The sequence below is a fragment of the Bufo gargarizans genome, chromosome 3 (genome assembly GCF_014858855.1).
Source record: "Bufo gargarizans isolate SCDJY-AF-19 chromosome 3, ASM1485885v1, whole genome shotgun sequence".
NCBI classification, from domain to species: domain Eukaryota; kingdom Metazoa; phylum Chordata; class Amphibia; order Anura; family Bufonidae; genus Bufo; species Bufo gargarizans.
The window spans coordinates 148,207,095-148,231,209 of NC_058082.1; the positions used below are offsets into that span (position 1 = coordinate 148,207,095).

At 45.7% G+C, this 24,115-nt stretch overlaps 1 protein-coding gene across 1 annotated transcript; it reads right to left on the reverse strand.

Annotated features, from left to right (window-relative positions):
• Positions 1-109: 109 nt before the first annotated feature.
• LOC122932347 (zinc finger protein OZF-like) lies at positions 110-23,423 on the reverse strand. The gene is made up of 2 exons (XM_044286708.1): positions 23,367-23,423; positions 110-3,358 (listed from the first exon to the last, which is right to left on the reverse strand). Exon 2 carries the CDS (start codon positions 3,279-3,281, stop codon positions 2,076-2,078), a length of 1,206 nt encoding a protein of 401 aa, XP_044142643.1. The 5' UTR covers positions 3,282-3,358; positions 23,367-23,423; the 3' UTR covers positions 110-2,075.
• Between the last annotated feature and the right edge of the window lie 692 nt (positions 23,424-24,115).

Below are 24,115 nucleotides of genomic sequence, written 5' to 3' on the forward strand. Positions count from 1 at the left end.
TTATATTTAAAAAATGATGTCAACATAAAGTAGACATATGGAGACTGTTAAGTAATAACTATTTTGTGAGGCATCTGTATTAAAAGCTGAAAAATTAAAAATTTGAAAATTTTATAAAGGTAAATCAAATTTACAATGAACATGAAGTACTATGTGTTATGAAAAAACAATCTCAGAATCGTTTGAATGTGAAAACATTCCAAAGTTACTACCACATAAAGCGAGACGTCAAATTTGCAAAATTGAGCCGTGTCAGGAAGGTACAAAAATGTCTTGGTCCTGAAGGGGTTGTAACTACGCCCATGGTGCTCGTGGATAACATCCATGGACCACATTTGTTGGATTTATTTCCTGATACATTTTGGTAATGGTGTAAAAATTAAAAAGAGCAGGCTGCTGTTATTGACAAGCCCATATTTTTATTTTACCAATATTTATGGGAGTAGAATAGACAGACTGGAATAGACTATAAAACGCTCCCCCATATGACGGATCCCTCACATTGAATATACTTACCCCGCTCCCCACACTGCTCCTGGTCCCTGTACTGCCACTGCTGCTTCTCCCTGTGCACAGATTCAAACATTCAGTGTCGGGGGGGAGGCAGCCAATGGCAGACGGGGACGAGCCTCCCTAGTGCAACAAGCAATGCTAGAGTGGCTTGTCCCTGTCCCCGACTGCTATTAGCTGTCCCCCCGCTTACTGCGCACGGGAAGAAGTGGCAGTGCAGGGACCAGGAGCAGCACAGGGAGAGGGGTAAGTAAGTTCAATGTGAGGAGCCTAGCATATGGGGAGCTTTTTATTGTTTCGGATAACCCCTTTGACTGATCGAGTCCTAAAACTAATTGTCCAAGAATTATATTGAATAAAAAATCACAATGTGAATACATTGACTCCCTAAATCCCCCCCCCCCGCCTTTTTGGTGTTCCCTATAACTTCAATAAAATGAATAATTATGGACAGTCCAGTAATGGAGAACCTAGAAACAAACAGTAACAACACAAACTAAACAGAAAATATGAGTAAGTTGGCTTCCAAATCCCCACGGCCAACCCTTTTTGTAACAATTATAGTTATCCTAGCAGCAGACAACCCAATAACAGACAAAAAAATAAAAATAAACAGAAATTATGAGCAAATTGATTTCCTCACCCCACAACCCTTTTGGCATTCAATAAATGTTACATAAAATGAATAATTATTGTGTGGTATGTTTCAAAGGTAATAACAGAGGCCTGGTTGTGATGGACACATGGCACAATAAATCGGCCATTCCTCCTCCTTCCATGTTTCAAAATATGTTCTGGAGGTAGTGGCGGGGACTGGGGGAGGAAAATAACACTCTGGGAGCTTTCACGCCTCTTAAGACTCATTTAATTGCTGAGGTGAGTGGTATCAAACAGGAGGGTGCTCAATCAGCCTCTGGAACCAGAGGATGGCGATTGTTCCTTTATAAAGGACAAATCTATAATATGTAGCAGTCTGTAATGGGTGGATCGCTACCTTTTTATATCAGGGTCTTGTTTTATACTTTATCAGATATGGTTTAAGGACTTAGTCGGAGAGATACGCCCCCGAAAAATGTATGATGTGTCACGCAGATAGGTTTACTCTTATAAGTGGTAGCCCTTTTCTCCACTTGACTACAAGTAACTGGTCAAATGCAAGTGTGAATGTAGCCGCTTTTTACACCTGCTTGGACACCAGTTGTTGCAGGAATCCAGCTCTATTTTTTGACTGTCCCATAAGCCCCTGTATTTGTAGTTTTTACAGGAATGAAGGGAAGTCCCCATATCATCAGACGATTGAGGTTAATTTTTTTTTCTCCACTTGATGAACAATTTCAGTGAAAGGTGATTCCCTTTTAACTGTATTTTATGGTATTCATTTAATACAGGAGATCATTTGTGTTCAAGGACCTCTCTCAGCAGCCCCACCGATTTATGGTCCAATCCCTCAGCTAGCTCTCTGGTAGCTGAAAGCAAGGTGCTGTTTTATTTCGATGTGCCACTATAAAAAAGCTTATTTATCAGAATAAAGCTAGTTAGTGACCACTGTAAAACACATATGGCAGTCAGTAACTAGCCAAACATGAAGATGGCTTTTCTCTTTTGTGAATTTTTTGATGTGTAACAAGATGTGATTTCCGGGGAAAACATTTTCCACATTTTAAACATAAATATGGCTTCTCCCTTGTGTGAGTTTTTTGATGTTTAATAAGAGCTGATTTCTGGGGAAAAGATTTCCCACATTCTGAACATGAATATGGCTTCTCCCCTGTGTGAATTCTACGATGTGTAACAAGAGCTGATTTCTGGTTAAAACATTTCCCACATTCTGAACATGAATATGGCTTCTCCCCTGTGTGAGTTCTTTGATGTGTAACCAGACATTTTTTTACAGAAAAACGTTTCCCACATTCTAAACATAAAAATGGCTTCTCCCCTGTGTGAGTTCTTTGATGTTTAACAAGGTCTGATCTATGGTTGAAACATTTTCCACATTCTAAACATGAGAATGGCTTTACTCCTGTGTGAGTTCTTTGATGCGTAACCAAATATTTTTTTATAGCAAAACATTTCCCACATTCTGAACATAAAAATGGCTTCTCCCCTGTATGAATTCTTTTATGTTTAACAAGAGCTGATTTTTGGTTAAAACATTTCCCACATTCTGAACATGAAAACGGCTTCTCCCTTCTGTGAGTGTGCTGATGTTCATAAAGATTAGAAATGTTTACAAAACATTTTCCACATTCTGAACATGAATATGGCTTCTCTCCTGTGTGAATTCTTATATGTCTAATAAGATCTTTTTTTGCAGAAAAACATTTCCCACATTCTGAACATGAACATGACTTCTCCCCTGTGTGAATTCTTTGATGTTTACCAAGATCCGATTTATCAATAAAACATTTCCCACAATCTAAACATGAAAATGGCTTCTCTCCACTATGAGTTCTTTGATGTCTAACCAGATTTTGTTTTATAGAAAAACACTTCCCACATTCTGAACATGAAAATGGCTTCTCTCCACTATGAGTTCTTTGATGTCTAACCAGATTTTGTTTAATAGAAAAACATTTCCCACATTGTAAACATGAAAATGGCTTCTCACTCATGTGAGCTGTTTGACATTCAACGCGCCTTTGGTGACTTTTATTTTGTGTTACATTCTGTGATGAATCAGAAGATTGGACCAGTTTAAAAGGATCAAATAATACGTTTTTGCTGTGAATGGATGATGATATTTCTTGGATACTGGCATGTTCTTGATACATATCTTGTATGAAACCACCATCATCTACCTTAAAATCTGAAGAGATCAGATGTCCCTCTGAGTTCCTGGAATAGTCATCTGCCAAGCATACAAGACATTTTATTATTCTTAAATAATAAAACTATTAAATTCTATTGATATAAAATTTCTATATATAAAAACTCAATAAAATTACAAGGCATTGACAAAATTAAAGTATCAATTGATAAAAACAGTGGTGACCAAACAATCTAATACTAAACCAGGGCATCACTAGAAAGGTTTGGACCCCATAGCATAGCAAACACCTCCCTTCTTCCCCGAGCAAATTTTCCACATACCCCCTCCCTCAGCTAACTAAGCCCGCCCACGCTCACCAAACAACTCTCCCACCCCCTCTGTCATGGGAAAAAATAAAAAAATAAAACATTGACAAGAGTTTACTTTCCAGTCTGCTGCCTGGGCCCTGGATGCGGCTTTGTGCCCCACACAGTAGTTATTCCCCCTTAGTGCCCACAAAGTAGAGTTCCACCCAACAGCAGTTATGTCCTGTTGAAGCCTCCTTTGTCTGACATCTTGTCTGGTTACATTTAAACTTGTGCTAAAGAAAAGTATGGTAGAATAGTTTTAGAAGCTTAAAGGGGCTGTCCGGGTTCAGAACTCATTCGCTCTAATAGGAGCATCGGAGCACTCTGCCTTTCCCTGCGCTGAATCGCTAAGACTAAGAGACAAGCTAAAGCCTGCCCATTAGTGCTGGTGACGTCACCGGCAACACTGATGGGAGGATCTATTTTTTGCTATGATTCATTCTTAGCATTTTCTTTACATGTTTTTTATTCCTTAACATTAAAGGTGTATTGCCATCTCAGACAATGGGGGCATATCGCTAGGATATGCCCACATTGTCTGATAGGTGCGGGTCCCACCTTTGGTACCTGCACCTACACCAAGAACGGGGCCCTGAAAGTTGTGGGAGGAGCACCGCACATGCGCAACCACCCTCTATCCATTTCTGTGGGGCCGCCGAACATAGCCGAGCACTGGCTCGGCTATTTCCATCTGCCCCACAGAAATGAATGGGAGAGGTGTCCGCACAAGTGTGGTGCGCTCCCATTCAGTACTATGGGGAGAATGCTTGGCAGTGGCAGGACCTGGGGAAACCCAGAGTCCTCTGGCGACCCCATTCCCGGTGTTAGTGTGGGTCCCATAGGTGAGATCCACACCTATCAGACAATGGGAGCATATCCTAGCGATATGCCCCCATTGTCTCAGATGGGAATTCCCCTTTAATTAATTCAATAAAGATTATATTTTTAAATGCATTTGTGTTTTTACTTATAAAAGACTTCTAATTTTCTTAGATGTCCAAGGGGAGGACTTATTCTTTGTCTGCTCCAGGGACATCCAGGGACATAGGTAATAGAGCAATATATCATGAAGAACCTGAAGAATGGTTCTATTCATCCTTCCTGCTAGTGTAAAGTTTTTTTTTGTAGTCAAAAACGGTGGCACTTCCAACTACTCAAGGCTGTGCAGAGATTTCTATGGTTTGTCAATTACTATAGGAGGCTCATATTACTGCTCTAAGTAGAAATGGAGGCAATGCTGCTGTTTGGTCTCCTGAAGCCCTTGTCGACTTTTTATATATTGATGACCTATCCTATGCTGTTAAATAACAGTCACTGAGTAAAAAAAAATAATAATTATTATATATATATATATATATATATATATATAATTTTTTATATATATATATATATATGGATTCGGCGACACCAGTAAACTGGCTCAGGTGCAGCATCCAAGGGAATGAGCTTCTCACCCTTAATATATGCCAGAAATAGGACAGCACTCCAAGACTTGAAAAAAATGTGTCTTTATTCACCCATGTGAAGCAGTAGCATATATATATATATATATATGTATACAGGGAGTGCAGAATTATTAGGCAAATGAGTATTTTGACCACATCATCCTCTTTATGCATGTTGTCTTACTCCAAGCTGTATAGGCTTGAAAGCCTACTACCAATTAAGCATATTAGGTGATGTGCATCTCTGTAATGAGAAGGGGTGTGGTCTAATGACATCAACACCCTATATCAGGTGTGCATAATTATTAGGCAACTTCCTTTCCTTTGGCAAAATGGGTCAAAAGAAGGACTTGACAGGCTCAGAAAAGTCAAAAATAGTGAGATATCTTGCAGAGGGATGCAGCACTCTTAAAATTGCAAAGCTTCTGAAGCGTGATCATCGAACAATCAAGCGTTTCATTCAAAATAGTCAACAGGGTCGCAAGAAGCGTGTGGAAAAACCAAGGCGCAAAATAACTGCCCATGAACTGAGAAAAGTCAAGCGTGCAGCTGCCAAGATGCCACTTGCCACCAGTTTGGCCATATTTCAGAGCTGCAACATCACTGGAGTGCCCAAAAGCACAAGGTGTGCAATACTCAGAGACATGGCCAAGGTAAGAAAGGCTGAAAGACGACCACCACTGAACAAGACACACAAGCTGAAACGTCAAGACTGGGCCAAGAAATATCTCAAGACTGATTTTTCTAAGGTTTTATGGACTGATGAAATGAGAGTGAGTCTTGATGGGCCAGATGGCTGGATTGGTAAAGGGCAGAGAGCTCCAGTCCGACTCAGACGCCAGCAAGGTGGAGGTGGAGTACTGGTTTGGGCTGGTATCATCAAAGATGAGCTTGTGGGGCCTTTTTGGGTTGAGGATGGAGTCAAGCTCAACTCCCAGTCCTACTGCCAGTTTCTGGAAGACACCTTCTTCAAGCAGTGGTACAGGAAGAAGTCTGCATCCTTCAAGAAAAACATGATTTTCATGCAGGACAATGCTCCATCACACGCGTCCAAGTACTCCACAGCGTGGCTGGCAAGAAAGGGTATAAAAGAAGAAAATCTAATGACATGGCCTCCTTGTTCACCTGATCTGAACCCCATTGAGAACCTGTGGTCCATCATCAAATGTGAGATTTACAAGGAGGGAAAACAGTACACCTCTCTGAACAGTGTCTGGGAGGCTGTGGTTGCTGCTGCACGCAATGTTGATGGTGAACAGATCAAAACACTGACAGAATCCATGGATGGCAGGCTTTTGAGTGTCCTTGCAAAGAAAGGTGGCTATATTGGTCACTGATTTGTTTTTGTTTTGTTTTTGAATGTCAGAAATGTATATTTGTGAATGTTGAGATGTTATATTGGTTTCACTGGTAAAAATAAATAATTGAAATGGGTATATATTTGTTTTTTGTTAAGTTGCCTAATAATTATGCACAGTAATAGTCACCTGCACACACAGATATCCCCCTAAAATAGCTAAAACTAAAAACAAACTAAAAACTACTTCCAAAAATATTCAGCTTTGATATTAATGAGTTTTTTGGGTTCATTGAGAACATGGTTGTTGTTCAATAATAAAATTAATCCTCAAAAATACAACTTGCCTAATAATTCTGCACTCCCTGTACACACACACACACACAATTAATAAAAACGTATTTACCTGAAATTTTTTATTTCCTGTAGCCCGTAGGCAACACAGTTACGAATGGGTTAAGCCCCCTAGGTACAACTAGACAGAGACAGGTTAATAAGCAGTAATGATCAAATAACCAATCACCATGGACCCTATAAAGCTGAGCAGGAGGAAGGAGCCAGTGTATTTTTTATAAAGCAATATAAAATTAATCAAAGAGAGGGAAAGTTGTGCTGCCTACAGACAGGTAAATACATTTACATTTTCCTGGACATCCTTTGGCAGCACAGAAGACCCCATTCAAATATTATATGGCAAATAGAGGCCTATGTTGAGAGAATGGCCAAACTGTCATCCTTCAATGGGTAAGATATTGACCATGCCACAACGTTGTAAGTTTGCTCCAGTGGTATGTGGCCATTTCATCCCAGAAAAGGCGAGCATATGGATTGACTGACTAAACAGTTAGCACTTCTGAATATATCTCCTGAACCACTGAACTAGAGGCATTAATTGCTTTTAAGTCGATATTGGGTCATTGAAGTTGAAGAGACAGGGCCTCGGATTTTCTGAAGGTATCTAACCTTCTGACATCAAGGTAATGCCATTCCTCCTTGTATGTACAGATCCTATAGTTAACTAATATGCCCTGTAGAGGAGATGTCAACTATCTAGAAGATCTAGAAAATGGTGAATAAGAGAGAATTATCGCATGTTTTTATACTGATGGTAGTTGGAAACCTCTCTTGATGAAGGATGAATTTCACAATGAGTGATATTTTTTTTCTTCAATACATTTTACAATAATATCCTGAGGCTTTGAGAGGCAGCTTACATAATGTTGACAACCTCAGTAGAAATCCTAGGTTGTCCTTGCTACAGTCCACGCAATGAGATGTAAAGTGTAGATAAAGACAAAGACATCCCTACTGGAAGAGAAGCTTTGAAGGTCCGAAAAATCCCAAAATCTGTCAGGCTTCATTAACTGTCCTTTGAGACTAACTATAGAAATGGGAAGCAGGTCAAGGGATGCCTTCATGGGAGAAGGCCTATGACTCCTGTAAGCTCCTCCAAACTGTTCCTGAGCACTCTCGGCAATAATAGAAACTGTTGGAATATACATACACACAGATTTTCTTCCCAGCTGATCAATAAATCGTCTGATGCTAGAACATTATATAGAGCAAATTTGGATATCATAGTTTTTCCTCTCTGTGACTATAACACCCTGAGCTGTTTTTTTTCCTCATTTCTTCACTATCCAAGAGAAGATTGTACAGTTGAAGCTCCCCTGCTCTGAATAAACCACCATGTACCCTGTTTATTGACATGAACCATTTGGTAAATTTGCTTGACTGAACAAATATTTGATAGTTGTGAAGGTAAAGATGGAAGTAAGCCAAGGCAAGCCTGATAGCCCTGGATCTTTCAGGTTGTACAACAACCTCTTCTTATGCCACTGCCATAATCCTGAGACTCAAGACTCCATGCGATGGAAGCACAAGGAGTCCCCAAATCGAAAGACATTTTGTGCATAGCAATCAGCTGGAAAGATTATTGCAACAATTTTTGGGGATACAGCAATTACTAGACAACAATTACCGGAGATACCTATTCTTCAACAATGAAGGCATTACGTGAGGTAATAAAAGAGAAACACACAACAATGCTCCAGCTCACAAGTCTCGCAAAATCACAAGCTGCTTTGAGGGAATGCGGCTTCATAGATTTTAACCATCCACCCTACAGTCCAAACCTGAATCACAGTGATTATTTTCTCAGACACCTGAAGAAATTTCTGCGCGAGCAATGGTTTCCTGATGATAATTCAGTCAAAGGATTTAGGGTTCCTACAGCAGCAAGAATTCTTCTATGCTGAGGGCATAAGATCACTTGAAGTGAAGTGGAGTAAGTGCGTTGAAGTCAAAGGGGATTACATTATAAAGTAGTAAGTTAAATGTTGTTCTCATTTAGGTAAATGACTTATTGAACATCCCTTGTATATCTTTACTTTTTCGACCTTACATCGGTAGAATGTTTGAAGTCCACCATGCTCTCAGCTTGGTCTATAGGTTGAGAAATTCACGAGCGTTCAGAGTAGAATACCACCCTCGCTATCTGCGATGTTTCAAGGGACACATCCCTTTTGACAAGCGTTATGCCATCATCATGTAGCAGACTTAAATACCCATTCGTAGGCTCTCCTATAAAATTCATATTTTGTTAAAATATTTCATAATTATTTTATGACATTGCGATGGGTACACCAGTACAGGCCACTGTTTGAATTTAAAGTGGTTTTCCTATGAGTAATGTAAAAAAAATGAAATAATGCATCATATAGTACATAACAACCTATTTCAAACAAAGCTAGAACCAGCCCTGTACCTCAGATGGATATCTCCCCATTCATTGCTCAGTTCTCAGCGGGCATGTCCTATGTGCTGCAGCTGGTGGCAGTTGAAGGATGGAACCGAGTATCTGTAACCACCTCAGTGAAGTGGACAGAGAAATTAGAAACGGAGCAAACAGCAGGTGGCACAATACAGAGAGTTTGAAAACTGTAGAATATTTTTTGCAGGAAAACCCCTTTAATAGTGACTCTCTATAAGACGCACCTAAGTTTTAGAGGAGGATAATAAGAAAAAAAAAAATTTCATTAGACCTAAGGTCAGACCAGCAATCAGACCCCCAATATTAATTAGACCTCAGCTGACATCCCCAATCAGACCCCCTAATGTTAATAAGACCTCAGATCAGACCCCAAATCAGATATCAGCTAAGACCCCAAAGTGAACGACCCCCAATCCGACCTCAGATAAGACCCCCAATATAAATAAGACCCCATTCAGACCTCAGATCAGCCCCCATGCCTCTTATCATCAGCCCGCTAGTCTCTCATCAGCCCCTAGCCTATCATCAGCTCCCTAGCCTCTTCTATGCCCCCTAGCCTCTCATCAGTCCCCAGCCTCTCATCAGCCCCCTAGCCTATCATCAGCTCCCATGCCTCTCATCAGCCCCCTAGCCTCTTCTATGCCCCCTAGCCTCTCATCAGTCCCCAGCCTCTCATCAGCCCCCCAGCCTCTCATCAGCCCTCATTTATTGTACAGAGGAGCAGGCATGTGTGGCAGGAAAGCCTGCTCCACCCCTCATCTTCCTGCTCCTGTGCTCCCACCAGCATTCTCACTGCAAATCTGCCGGCTGGTCCCTATCAACCAGCACAAGACAGGCCCGGACGGTCTCTATCACCCTACCACCCAGGGCACACTGCAGCCAGTCCCTATCAGCAAGTACACGCAGCAGCTGCCGGGCTCTCCCTCTTCAGGTAACTTGGATGTCTGGTGCAGCGCAGCCTGCAATGTACCGAGCATAATCAATGCGCCGCTCATTTTATATTTCTTTGCCCTGTATTCACCCCATAAGACACACTAGCATTTTCCACCCATTTTATGGGGAAAAAGTGCGTCTTATGGGATGAAAAATACAGTATTTACTTATTTGAACTCTGACCCAGACTCCAGTATGAGTAGGTTCTGTATGATCTATCCTCTTAACACAAATGTTCAGCCAGATTCGCAATGCCCTTGTCCTAAAAATAGATGTCGGGCTGTTTTACGGACCACTGGATCCGTTCAGATGTGAAGACTTATCTGAGAGAAACAGCCACTGCTGTAACAGATTTTGGGACAGCCTCCTACACTTCAAGATTTTCCATCTAATCTCTTGTTCCAATCATTCATCCAGGACTGGTTGACCAGGAAATGGTTTTCTTTGCCAGGTTAGAAAGCCTTTCACATTTAAGCTCATTCTTGCCCTTTCTATGATATCTTCAAGTGACTTTAATAAATCCTGTAGATTGTCTTTGCAGATGACGGCACATTAGAACTGCAAGACTTTTCTTCATTAAGAACAGCACCTGCTGAGTGGCGTCACAGGCCTTCCATGCAGACCAGAACCCAGCTCAGCTCAGCTTCCAACACAAGGCAGAGCTGGACCTGTTCAGGATTGAGAGGCTTCAGAGACAGACGTAAACTATTGTAACATGAAGACAAAACATTCCCTGAATGGTAGTGCCGGTACCAGAAGCAACGTTCTTTCATAAAGACTGCTGGCATTCCCTGCAATGTCTGGATTTCCTAGACCTTCCTAGAATCTCCAAAATAGCCAGACACCCAAGAAGAGAACTCTGCGGAGGACCAGAACAGAGACATATCCCAGGGAACAGCACAGCAGCAATAGTGTGTCGGGAAACATAAACACAAATTCCTTAGGGGAGTAATATATAGGGAGCTAAAACATAATCTTTACTTATAATAGTTTAAAATAAACGTAGCACCACAATCAGCAGATGTACATATATAGTGTTTAAAAATATTAGAACGATCTTACCAATTGAGGCATACCCCCAAACGACAGCCCAAGTGTGGTTTTGAAGTTCAGAATGTCTTAACAGGTACCTTGGTATTGTCGCTAGATAACTCGATGTACAGACACAGCAGGAACCTGATCTCCCTACTTTTCTCTAAGTATGGGGAAGGGACATTGCTAGTTACACACTGTCTTTCTATACAGAGTACTTGCCCCGTAAGGGGCGACCCCGTCTGGATACCTGACACTAGAGTGGGATGGTATCCCTATTGTGCCCTAGAGGATAGTTCCCGATGTGTCACGTTTCAAATCATATATTATCAAGGGAGGTAATCCAATAAGGTGAAAACAACCATCCTAAGAAAGAATTCAATGGTATAAGGAACAGCTCAAAGTATTGAATCAACAACACATCAATAATGGACCAACAAGGGGCCTACCTTAGATCAGTGCATCAAAAGTATAAATAACCAGGACATCAATGGTCCCTATGCAGCGGTGCTCCCCGCATGGAGACTTGGGAACACCGGTGAAGCAGCTATGTGTGACCCGGCAGCTGCTTGCCGGTTAAGCGTTTAGGGCGCCATGTTTATAAAGGCATCGCGCGCCCTGGATCCCATGACTGGAGCGATGCGATCCACATAGAGGCACACCGCAGCGCACCAGTACATGAGGCGCGTCACTCGGTCACGTGGGGTGGAAGGGAACCAGGGAAAGATCAGTGCGTGTTGTCTAGCAGCCCACAGACGCCTGCAAATGTGCGAACATCTAGGTCGGGCTGCAGAAGAGCGGGCAATATATTAAAACTCTTATAAGAGATATACGTAGCATTTTGTGCACGGATTAAGGTAAATCCGTAGAAGCTATTTCGAGAATAAGACAATATCAGAAATAGTCATATTCCAACTCAGAATAAATCATAAATGTCTAGAGGTAATAGCATCACCCCATAAACTGTAGTTACATACGTACGGGAAAACACAGACAAGCTGTGTGACATTCACACCTCCTCCCTCCAAAGACCAAAGGTGTTACATAGATACATGGGTCCCCATGATTAAATATATCATGGTCAGTTGTTGGACCCTGCCTAAACCGAAAAAGACAAGGGGAGGGGGGAGGGGAGGGATTTTTAAAGGCTAGTTTTCAAATAAAGCTGGTGTTACAGAAAACTTGAAGACACAAATGAAGATCCAACTGACTTGATCCAAAACTAAGGAACAAAAGGGTAAGCCCTGTAAGAGCCCTAGCTCTCTCCCTTACTGCTCAGCCTATGCAGAAATCTCAATGGTAGAAAATTGCATACCCTCGTTCCTCGACTGTATGACACCTGAACACCCTATAATAGTGAGGGGACACGACCACCGGCTCCCTATACTTAATACGGAGGGAGTCAGGGTCACCTAGGATCAAGCCCACAGGCAAACAGAAATAAAAAAACAGACTTATCTTGTGGATGCAGCAATAACAGCTTCTAGCATCAGCACACTCCAGGAAGTTGTATAAACCGCAAGGTAAGGCAGTATGGGGAGGAGATATATAGGGAGGCAATCACTGCTAATAGGGAGAGGGAGGAGAGATGTCAAAACGAAAGCAAAACAAAATAAGGTCATGCAAAAGGTACTGAAGAACGTCTAACAGAACTTCTCAAAGATCTGATGGTGACAAAAGCAGACAAAATGTAACTGCTCATTTAGTCCATGTGGGGCCATGGTTTTAAGGCCATAGATCCATCTGGCCTCCTGCTGTAAAATGATTCTGTCCCAATCCCCACCACTTACCGGTGGGTTCACCTTGTCAATGGCCATGAAGGAGCGACGTGCAAGGCCATTGTAGAAGTTGTGAACATGTTTTGCCAAGGGAGTGTCTCTATTTTTGGCAATGTCATTGAGGTGTTTACCCACCCTCCTGCGAAAATCCCAGATCGTCTTGCCAATGTATTCCTTTCCACATTGGCAAGTGAGAGAGTAAATAACACCTCTGGTCCGACAATTGATGTAATCCTGAATAATAAATTCCCTGCCTGCAATGTTACTTTTAAAAGATTTACCTGTCTTGATGTGTTTACAAGCAATACAGCCGCTATACCTGTAGCAGCCGTTATTCGGGTTACGGAGCCAAGAGCTATCCTTTGATGTAATTGGGGTATATTGGCTATGTACAAGCCTATCCACATCGGTAGGTGATATGAGGGTAGTCCCCCACTACTTCCTTCAGGTCCGGGTCCATCGTGAGAATGTGCCAATTCCTGTCTATGATGTCCCATATTAATTTTGCTCCGCCATCATATGAAGTTATGAGGCGAATCAGTTTATTTGTTGATGCCTGCCTACGTCTGGGAGTAAGGAGGGTAGATCGTTCCTCCGCCAAGGCCGATTTGAAAGCCGATTTAAGAACATGATCAGGATAACCACGAGCCAAGAATCTTTGGCATAAATCGATCACCTGGTGCAGAAACGCTTTCTTAGTGGAACAGCTCCGCCTCAGGCGGAGGTACTGGCCCTTTGGAATTCCGCATCTGAGAGGGAGAGGGTGTTCACTCTCCCATCTCAGAAGGGAATTCGTGAAGTTGGGTTTTCCGTACACAGAGGTATCCAGCTCGCTTGTATGATTCTTGCCAGGAAACATACAGCAAAGTGAGCACAGTGTGCACAGGTAGCACACAGACCATGAGTAAATTCAACAGGGACCTGAACCCTTGATACTCAGAACAAAGTAAGATTCTCTACTAACTGAGCTAACCAGGCTCATTCAGAGCAAACACAGTTTGGAGGAGTGCACTGACCTAGTATCCGGGTACTCCGCCCTTCATAAAGAGAAATAATTGGCTCCCGTCTTCAGGTTTGTAGGGTCCATGGTGATTGGTTAATTAATTAATCATTACTGCTTATGAACCTATGTCTGTCTAGGGGTTAATCCATTCATGACTGTGCTGTCGTAGGACATCCAGGAAGTAAAACATACCACCATACCGTGAATGATTACAGTGGTCATATACCATACAGGAGCTTGCAGAGGATCGACCCACTGCTGACAGGACAAATTAATAAAATAGTGACCAGATAATAAACAATTATATCCAGTGACTCACAGGTCTTCTCTGACTAGGGTTGTTTGCTTTCCCTATGTTCTCATCTGGCCCAGGCCTTCATGACTACTTCTTCCAGTGAACATTCTTGTAGTCTGTAGAGTTTGCCACACAGAAATCTATGGCCCCATGTTTTCCAGCATGTCTTTACCCTTTTCACAACCTCCACATCCTGCTGCCTCCTTTAGCCCCTTCAAGCCCAGTGCCGTGTACGACACTTTAAAGATGGTGTTCGCTCTATTGCAGACATTTAACTTCCTCAGATGGTGTGGTCAAATGTGACTAAGGCATCTGGGAGCTAAAAAAAACAGTTTTCAATGGCTCCCCCTAAGGGATTGGGGAAGCTGCATAGTGTGTGCAGCACTCTCAGTTCTCCTAAATAATTAATGGCTGCTGTGTATGTTCCTGTGGAGACCCTGCCTGTTTAATGGAGTCTGATGTTTAATGTTTTGAATATTATAAAAAAAAAATATATATATATATTTGTGGCCGCGGCCACGGTCAGTGAGGTGACAGGAGGGGGTCCTAACAGTGGCTGGTGTGTGCCTGGAGCCACGGGACGTGGGCCTGCCTAAAAGAGGGCCAACCCTAGGGAGAGTAGAAGAAAGGGGTGGGAAAAGGGGGGGGAACAAACGGAGGAGCGAGCGCGGCAATGAGGGTTGTAAGCAGGGGGTTTAAGAAGGGGACCTGGCCCCTCCCACAATTACAGGCTGCATGCAGCCTTAACTATTTGTGGCCGCGGCCACGGTCAGTGAGGTGACAGGAGGGGGTCCTAACAGTGGCTGGTGTGTGCCTGGAGCCACGGGACGTGGGCCTGCCTAAAAGAGGGCCAAAAGACACTGGGTAGGGAAGGTGCTGTTTAATGCGTGTGGAACAGATTACAAAACCAAGGAACGAAATACCTGGCGGGTGTCAGTCAGCGGATCCGGAATGTACCGGGAAAAACAGGCAGATCTCCACCTACCCATGTGGCGAATGACGTGCGGAGGTGTCCCGTGCTTGGAAGCTGCGGAGGCCGCACCGATGCGGAAGGAATGACCCGATATGGTTTTGGGGTCCACCCCTAACCCAGCGACCAGGGAACGGATGTATGAGACAAACTGTGGCGTGGATAGGGGTTTCCCTTGGCACGGGAGCAACGGAGCCTCTGGATTCGGAGAAGGCGTGGAATCAAGGAGACCTTGGAGTACCACCACCAGGCACCAGGCGTTTTCGGACTTGAAGAAGCGGATCTGTATGGGAGGACCGGTTTGCGACGTCTTGGTGGATGAAAGACTTAACACCAGATGGTCCTGATTCCAGGACAGCTGTTTTATCTTCAGGAAGATCGACTTCTGGGAAGAGACTGAGAATTCTCCTGGGCGCAGGAAGCCGTAGAAGCTCAGGTACATCGCGGCCTTGATGACCAGGCTAACGGAAGGGCCAAAAGGGTTGCCATCTAGGGATGCGGAAAGTTGCCTGAAAAGTTCGCCGGAGACCGGCCGACGGGAAGGATTTGAGTCCTTGCTGCTTTTTTCAATGCCCCTGAGAGTGGCCTTGACGGCTTGGGAAGTGAAAGCTGTGCGCACTTCGGGATTCTGTAGAACCAAGAAATGTTGAGCCCCGGCCAGATACAAACGGATGGTGCTGGGTGCCAGCTTGAGATTGACATGGCAATGGGCCATGAAAGCCATGATGTATGACACGAAGGCTGTATCTTGCTGAGGATGATCTTTGGAAAATTTTTGGAACAGGTTCCAACCTGTGTTATAATTCCGGGCCGTGTTGACCGAGAGGGACCGGTGCATGAGGTCCTTGGCGGTAGCCAGCAGGGACCTCAATCCAACATCAGGTCGTAGAAACCGGGAATCCGGGGCCCGATCTGGTCTGCTTCGGGACACACCTGAAAGAAGGTTTGAAAGTTGAACCTGGACAAGGCATCGGCCGCCGTGTTGCTGGCACCTGGGATATGGGCACAAGTGAAATGGAAATTATTGACCATGGCCAGCCAGACCAGTTTGCGCAACAAGGACATGACCCTGGCAGATTTGGCTCGGCCTTTGGAAATGATATCCACCAGGTCCTGACTGTCGGTGATGAACATGACGCTGGAATTGGCCCAGAGGTGACCCCAGACAGGTGCGGCTGCCACGATGGGGTAACATTCCAGAAACGGGGATGACCTGAGAGACTGCGGGTCAGCACTGACCTGAGGAGGCCATGGCCCAGCCAACCACTGGGATCCGGAGATGGCCGCGAAACCCTGGGATGCCGCGGCATCAGAGAACACCCTGGCGGATGACTGGGACCATGGGGGCACAAACAGGCTGACCCTGTTCCAGGTGGAAAGAAAGCTGTCCCACATGCGCAAATCTGCCATGGCAGCTCTGTCCAGGTGGATGATGCTGCTGGGTTCGGAGGCCGCCGGAAGGAGTGAGAGCAGGCGGGAGATGAAGGCCCTGCCCTGGGGCATCACCCTCAAGGCAAAGTTCAGCCGGCCCAGGATGGACTGGAGCTCGACCTTGGTTACCTGGGACAAGGTGATGGCCCCTGCCACGACTTCCCGGATCTGGGACAGCTTTGCCTCTGGAAGCCTGGCCTCCATCCGGTCGGAGTCCAGGACAATGCCCAGAAAGGTGATGGACGTAACTGGCCCCGAGGTTTTCCCCTGCGAGATGGGAATGCAAAGGCCGGAAAAAAGCTCCAGGAGGGAGCGCAGCCCGGTTGGCTGACATAGCGGAGGTTCTATAAGGAGGAAGTCGTCCAGGTAGTGGATGACCGCTGGGGTGCTGCCGTAGGTGGAGCAGGATCCAATGTAAGGCCTGCGCCAACTGGTCAAATAACCACGGGCTGCTTTTGGAGCCAAAGGTCAACCGGTTGGCAAAGTAGAACCTGCCCTCCCACTGGATACCATAAAACTGCCATAGGTGTGGGGCGATGGTCAGCAGTTTAAAAGCGTCCGCTATGTCGGCTTTGGACAGCCAGGCGCCTTTCCCAGCGCCGAGGATGAGGGCGATGGCCTCGTCAATGGAGGCATATGACATGGTAAACTCCTCAGAAGGAATCAGCGAGTTGATGCTGGGGATGACAGAACCATGGGGGGCGGAGAGGTCGTAAATTGACGTTTTTTATTTGAGTCCTTTTTGGACACAATGCCTATGGGGCTGATCCGCCAGCGAGAGAAGGGAACTTGGCTGAAAGGGCCCAGGAGGAACCCCTTCTCTACCTCCGAGTTCAGGAGTTCCTGAACAGCGGCAGGATCTGCTCTGGCCGACTGCAGATTGTCGCACTCCCAGTTGGAATGGGGGAGCGCCACCAACCCTGTGTCGAAGCCAAAGCAGAGGCCCGTGACCAGGAAATCCGCAAAACCCGGCACCGGATGCTCCCGTAACAGGAGGGCCAGGAGGTCAATGTTGCAGTCGGCCAGTCATAGGCGCTTGGATGCCTTCTTGGGACATGTGGACCTGGGATGAGCCCTGAAGCAGACGGAGCAGATGTGCAGGGCCCTGCACCCGCTGAACAGACATGACCCGAAATTGAAATTGTTGCACACTTGACTGTTGCCAAGGTACACGATGGGTCTGCCCAGTTTATCGGTGGAGGAGGGGCTGCGGGATACCCCGGAGGGGCCTGGGATGACCCTGTCTGGCTGGGCCGTAGCAGTTTGGGGACACCACTCGGTGGCATGGAATATCGACTGACACGTCGAACATGCGGGGGCCCGGAGACCGGCGAAGTGCCGGCAGAACAATTCCATGTCCAGGGTGGCCCAACTGACAGAAAACTGAAACTGGGTCAGCGCGGCGGCGGCCTTGGCTGAAAAGGAGCGATGATAGTCATAAAAAGCCGTGCCGCCGTACTTGTGCCCCAGATCAGTGACCCTGTATAGGTATGTGTCCAGCTCCTCCCAGCGAGCTGGGTAGGTGGAGCAGATCACATCCCTATACAGGCTGAAGGCCAAGACAAACTCAGGCACCGTGAGTTTGCGATTGAGGCGGCCATCTTTGGCCCGAAGGACCACCAAGATCTCCCCGCAGTCAAAGGTCTTATTATCAGCGGCATCGTGGGACGCGATCAGGATGGACGCGAGATTCACGTCCTTGCCCGCCAAGATGTCCTTCCTGATGTTGTCCGGCACGAAGTGTGCCGGAGCCACCACGGGAGCGGCAGGGGTCGTACCTGGAGCTGGTAGCTGATACAGAGGGGGATCGCTGAGAGGGACCACCGCCTGGGATGGATCCGGTGCCCTGGCCTCCAAGTCCACCACCCTGGACCTGATGTCGGCCACGGACGAGACCAGTGAATCCATTGAGGCCTGCAATTGTACCAAGGACTGCTGGATGGACGGGGTCGGATCTTCTCTCTCGGGAGGACCGGATTCCGTCATCAACAGCCTGTACAGCTCCGCCTTTCTGGCTGAGGCTGGGTGCCTGATGCCCCTTCTGCTCAACTCTGCCACCAGCCTCGGTACGGTCCATCTTCGGAGGGACTCGGTCCCGCCTTGGCCAGAGACCGAAGTACCCGGGAGGGACAATGCGTCGTCCATATCTGAGACCTGAGACATAGCTCCGCCGCTGGTCGAGACTTAAGCGAGACCTGGAATTAGAGACAACAATATGGCAGCTGGAACGGACATGGGGACCGTGTACCGTGGCTGCTGCGGCCGTGGGTGAATGTATGGATGACGTACCTGAAAGCTGGGATTCGACACTCTTGCCTTACCGTCTAAGGATTAACGAGAACGACCCGGCTGGCCCTGAGGACTGGAAAAGTTAGGAGCGACGTGAGAAGATAACGGAGTGGACCCGGAGGAACCAGCGGGGTGAGGAAGAACACTGAACGGAGAACAGAGGAATATCGGGCGAGCCCGGAGACGGAGTTGAAGACTGCGGAGAGGAGGAGGCCTGAAGGTACCGGGGTGGGTGGGGAGGAGTGACCTGAAGGTTTCGGGATGGGAAAGCCAGCAGGGTTGCCTGGGTGCAGCCAGGTACGTGGAACTAGAAGACACCTGACGTGTTGGTTGCGACCGTCACGGGGGCTGTGTGCAGTAGGCAGAAGCAACCAAGAACGAGACCCTGGTGCTGTTGGTAACGGGGGATGGAGGAGACCCTTGGGCCCCGGGGTACCTGGCCAGAGAAGACCCCTGAACGTTTCAGGCTAGATGGACAGAGAAGACACCTGCACGCTACGGGAACCTGGACAGAGAAGACACCTGAACGCCTCAGGCTAGGGTGGACAGAGAAGACACCTGAACGTTTCAGGCTAGGGTGGACAGAGAAGACACCTGAATGCTTCAGGGTACCTGGACAGAGAAGACACCTAAACGTTTCGGGCTAGGGTGGACAGAGAAGACACCTGAACGCTTCAGGGTACCTGGACAGAGAAGACGCCTGAACGCTTCAGGGTACCTGGACAGAGAAGACACCTGAACGCTTCAGGGTACCTGGACAGAGAGACGCCTGGACGTCTCAGGCTGAGATGGACAGAGAAGGCCCCTGAACGCTTCAGGGTACCTGGACAGGGAGGACACCTGAACGTTCCAGGTTGAGTAGGAGATGCCGAACGGAGGAACTGCCGCATTAACTTACCAGAAAAACCCTCGAACTAACGAAATCCTGCGAGTGGTTGGTAGCAACCTTCTGCAACCTGTGAGAAAGATAAATACCTTTTTTTTTTTTTTTTTTTTTTTTTTTTTTTTGGTGAGACCGTAATACCCCCGCCCAATACCTAAACCTGCTGTCAGATTGCTGCGACAAGACACGGCGGGGACCACGGACGCTACTGGCACCTAGAAAAGAAATTAAAATGTGAGGATGGGGGTGGCGATGACCGGGGGTCCCGCGAGGCCCGGCTGGAAGGTCGTGGGATGAAGGGATGGAGCGAGGCCGGCTGGGGCGTGGAAGGCCTGGGGGGCCATGGGCCGGACCCGGGAGGCGTGTGTGAGCAGCTGGCCTGGCAGGTGCAGGAGGCACGGATGGGTGGACGCCAGCCAGGGACGGGCGGACTGGCGGAGCAGTGGCACGTGGAGAAGTGCCGGCCTGTATCCCACGGATGGGGGAATGCGACCTCCAGGCACTGGCGATCCAGGGTGTAATGTGCCCGCACCGGCGGTTTTGCTGGCAAGTTGCCCCATGCATGGCACATGACCCTGTGCGCACATGCAACCTCCATTGGGATACATGGTGCAGTGCTGCGGCTCTGCACTGCCCAGGACACTATTGCCTGGAGGGCCGGCCGGACAGGGGGGGCGGTGGGTGGGCCCAGGAGGGACCCTGACCCCGATTGGTAACGCATTGGTCGGAGCGGAGGAGGCGTGGCGCCGACGAGACCCCGAGATGGCGAGCTTGAGGAGGAGGGGGAGCGGAATGACCGAGGACACGAGGTGCGAGGCGGGCGGCGCAACTTACCTGACGCCGACACCTACCGGAAGTGACGTGAGTCACAAAACAAACGGAGGAGCGAGCGCGGCAATGAGGGTTGTAAGCAGGGGGTTTAAGAAGGGGACCTGGCCCCTCCCACAATTACAGGCTGCATGCAGCCTTAACTATATATATTTATTTAAAAAAATTGTAATCACTCCCCTTTCTCTAAAATCAAAATAAACAATAAAAAACAAAACATCATAGACTTTGCCATTTGTGAAAACACCTTTACTATTAAAATTAAAAAATCTTGATCCCATACAGCAAATAGCGAAACAGAAAAACAAATCAAAATGGCCAATACACTGGTTTTTGGTCGCATCACCTCCCCCAAAAATGTAATAAAAAGTAATAAAAGAGTATGACACACCCCAAAATTGTATTAAAAAAAAGTACAGATCACCCCACAAACACTGAGGAAGCCAAACCGCTCCATAGACATAACAAAAATAAATAAAGGGGTCAGAATATGAAAATGAAAAGAAAAATTACCTTTTCTCAAGAAAAACTATACAAATCTGGTATTGCTGCAATCATACTGACCTGGACAATAAAGGTAACAGGTCTGTTTTACCACATAGGGCACACTATAAAAACAAAACCCAAAAACCAGTGGCAAAATATTTATTTATATTTTTTTCAATTTGACCCCATTTGGGATTTTCTAACTTCCCACTACATTGAGTACAATTATAAAGGGATTATCCGCTTTTTTATATTGATGATGTCACGGCAATCACCAGCAAAAAAATCTTCTTCCTTTATTTCTCCATGTAAAAACAAACAGGGTAGTTTTGCGCAAACCCACTGTTGCTGGGCGCCCCACATCTGACCACCCTGTTTGGTTTTATATGGAGAAATAAAGGAAGACTTTATGCTGGTGAGTGCCATGACTATATTCTTTGTTTGGATATATTATTGGGACTTTGTTCTGTGAAAGAGCACCACCGCAGCAACTATATCACACAGACTCCATGGGCAGTATAATTACTGTTGTGCATATGTTTGACATATCCGCTCTTCTTTGTTTATACTGAAAAATAAAAAAGGTTTGGCCCCCGAAAAAGCAGGGGGTGAAAAACGAAAATGCAAAAATGTTAAATCCTCGTGTGGTGAAAGCGTTAGTAGTATAATCCTACTTATAACCCTAATAATGTATTTTCTCTGCTACTCAGTGCCCCGAAATACTGTACTGCACTAAAGAACAGTAAATAGGGCCACATACAGTGTATTTCCCGTACAAGATGACAAGGCAGAACACTGGCACACATGTTACTTTTTCTTAGTGTAGTGCCCTGCAGCTGGGGTACAATGAAGTCTGGACATTTGCCTATTTCCATGGCAAAGTTATATACTTCTTACTTTATTTCACTTGAAAGGGTTAACTTTCACTGTTTAATACTGCATTTCTTTTTCCACAGCTACCATAGGGTTTAAAGAAGAGCTCTGTTGTTATGTCTGGAAACTTGTTTGTGTCTGGAACAACTGCTGTCATTGTCATTGAAGCTCTATGGCAGAAGAGAGTTTAGTGCTGAGCTTCTCCACTCCACCCCTCCCACTAGAAGGTTCTAGTTCAGCCAGAAACGGTATATAAGGAGAACAGTCAGAGACCCTAGTGCTCTGCACTTAGGAATCAGAGCTTCTAAGAGGAGACTAATGCCAGTCTGCATGAGTCACCAGAAGAAGACGCTGAGATGGGGACACTGAGCCACAGACTATGGGACTGCAGCCCTGTGGCCATGGACCCAGTCGGACTACTGAGCTACAACTGTGGGCCTCCAGCCTTTGACCAGGGTACCATACTTCTGGGAGAGAGAAAGTAACAGCTAGCTCAGGCCTTTCCTCAACATCAAACCTTTGTTCTGCCAGGGAGGAGACTGGAGAAGTCATCCCTATGCCTCGCCTGTATTGTTTTACACTTGAATTCCTCCAGTAAAGAAGTACACTGGTTTACTGCAGACCCTGACTCTCGAGGGGTGCACCACGCCTTAACATCTCTTCCGGAGAGCAGCAACACATGGTGACACCGCAGCGTTGTCTGGGGGACCCAGCGTAGCATTGGGGCCACCACAAACCTGGCTCTGCAATAGTTTCAAGGTTCATATCTGGCACATCAACCTGTTGAGATGGTTTTAGAAGAACTAACCTTATAGATAAACCCCTTGTCAGTTACAGAATTAGATTGCCGACGTCTTCTCACAATACAACATAATTTGGGAAGTAATCGTCGTCTTTCTTACTTCCCATGAGGTTTGTTATTTTATGATCTACCATCTAGGTCTCTTTCTCCTAGACCCTACTGACTATCGTAACACCCATAGGGGGTCACTTAAGAACAGATTTATATATCACAGATTCTGTTGCACGCCAGCACAAGGCCTTTTTAAGATCGGTGTCTAAAACGCCAGTGTTAGTTAATGTACCCAGTAGTAAAGACTCTTCTCTTATCTAGGTGCACGTCTCGATGTTCTGTATTGTTTGCACACAATAACTTGATATGACCCTAATAGGGGATAATGAAATAGGCCTCGTTCACATTGGTATATTTTATGTCCTTAATCCAGGTATACTTTTTATATCCATATTATAAATGCTTATCAGGTTTTATCACCCATAACGCTATCATATATACATCCATAATTAATTTGAATTTTAGTTGAAAAAAAAGACAGAACCTAAAAATTCAACTTAAAATTTTAGTATCCAGTGAATGAATAGAATCTGTGAGTCTTCTCTGCTTTACTTAGTAGTTACTACTCACCTGGGTGGTTATCTGTAGGAATGTCCTCTATACTCTGCTCATCACCCCTCACATATGTCTCTGTAACATATATAATGTTCAGATCTTCACCCGGATTCACGAGCTGTGAAACAAATATTGTAGAAGTCATTAGATGGTTGGAGAAGTTGTGTGGAAGGTTTTATATGACCAGAAAAGATCAGTAATTAGAATTAGAGATCAGTAAACCACTTGATAGTTGTTTCGGGTCCAGGTATCAAAATTTTTTAAAGAATTTGGTTCAAACCCGAATCGATTTGGTCCGAACCCAAGTTTCTCCAATTGCCCTGAAAGTTGGTATATGACGGCCTCTGGCCTCCTAGGACTTTTTAGATAAACCTCTCTCTTTTCTTTTCTTTTTCACTCCTCAAGCTCTGGAACGCAATGACAACAATAGTACATGATGTCTGAGTGACACTGACATACATAGCTATGGGTAAATGCACATTTGACAGTGTTAATATGCTTTTTCATATTCCAAAGTTTCCCCAAATTGTCCCTTTTTGCGGCAGATGATATTTAAAAACACTGTGTTATGGGATGGGAAAAAAAAAAAGAAAAGGGGCTTGGGGGACCAAGCATCCAAAAAATAAGCCTTGACAGGGTAGGAACGTGTTGACTACCAGAATAAAAAGTGGCTCATTGTGAACGAGCATAAAAAAATTCTCCCTTTTAATTGGGAACAGCAGCAGCAGTGTGATGTGGAAGAGGTATATAGTGGCATGTGACTG

Excerpts from the sequence above, each read along its gene's own strand:
- LOC122932347 (XM_044286708.1), bottom strand. The coding sequence starts at position 3,281 with ATGTATCAAGAACATGCCAGTATCCAAGAAATATCATCATCCATTCAC.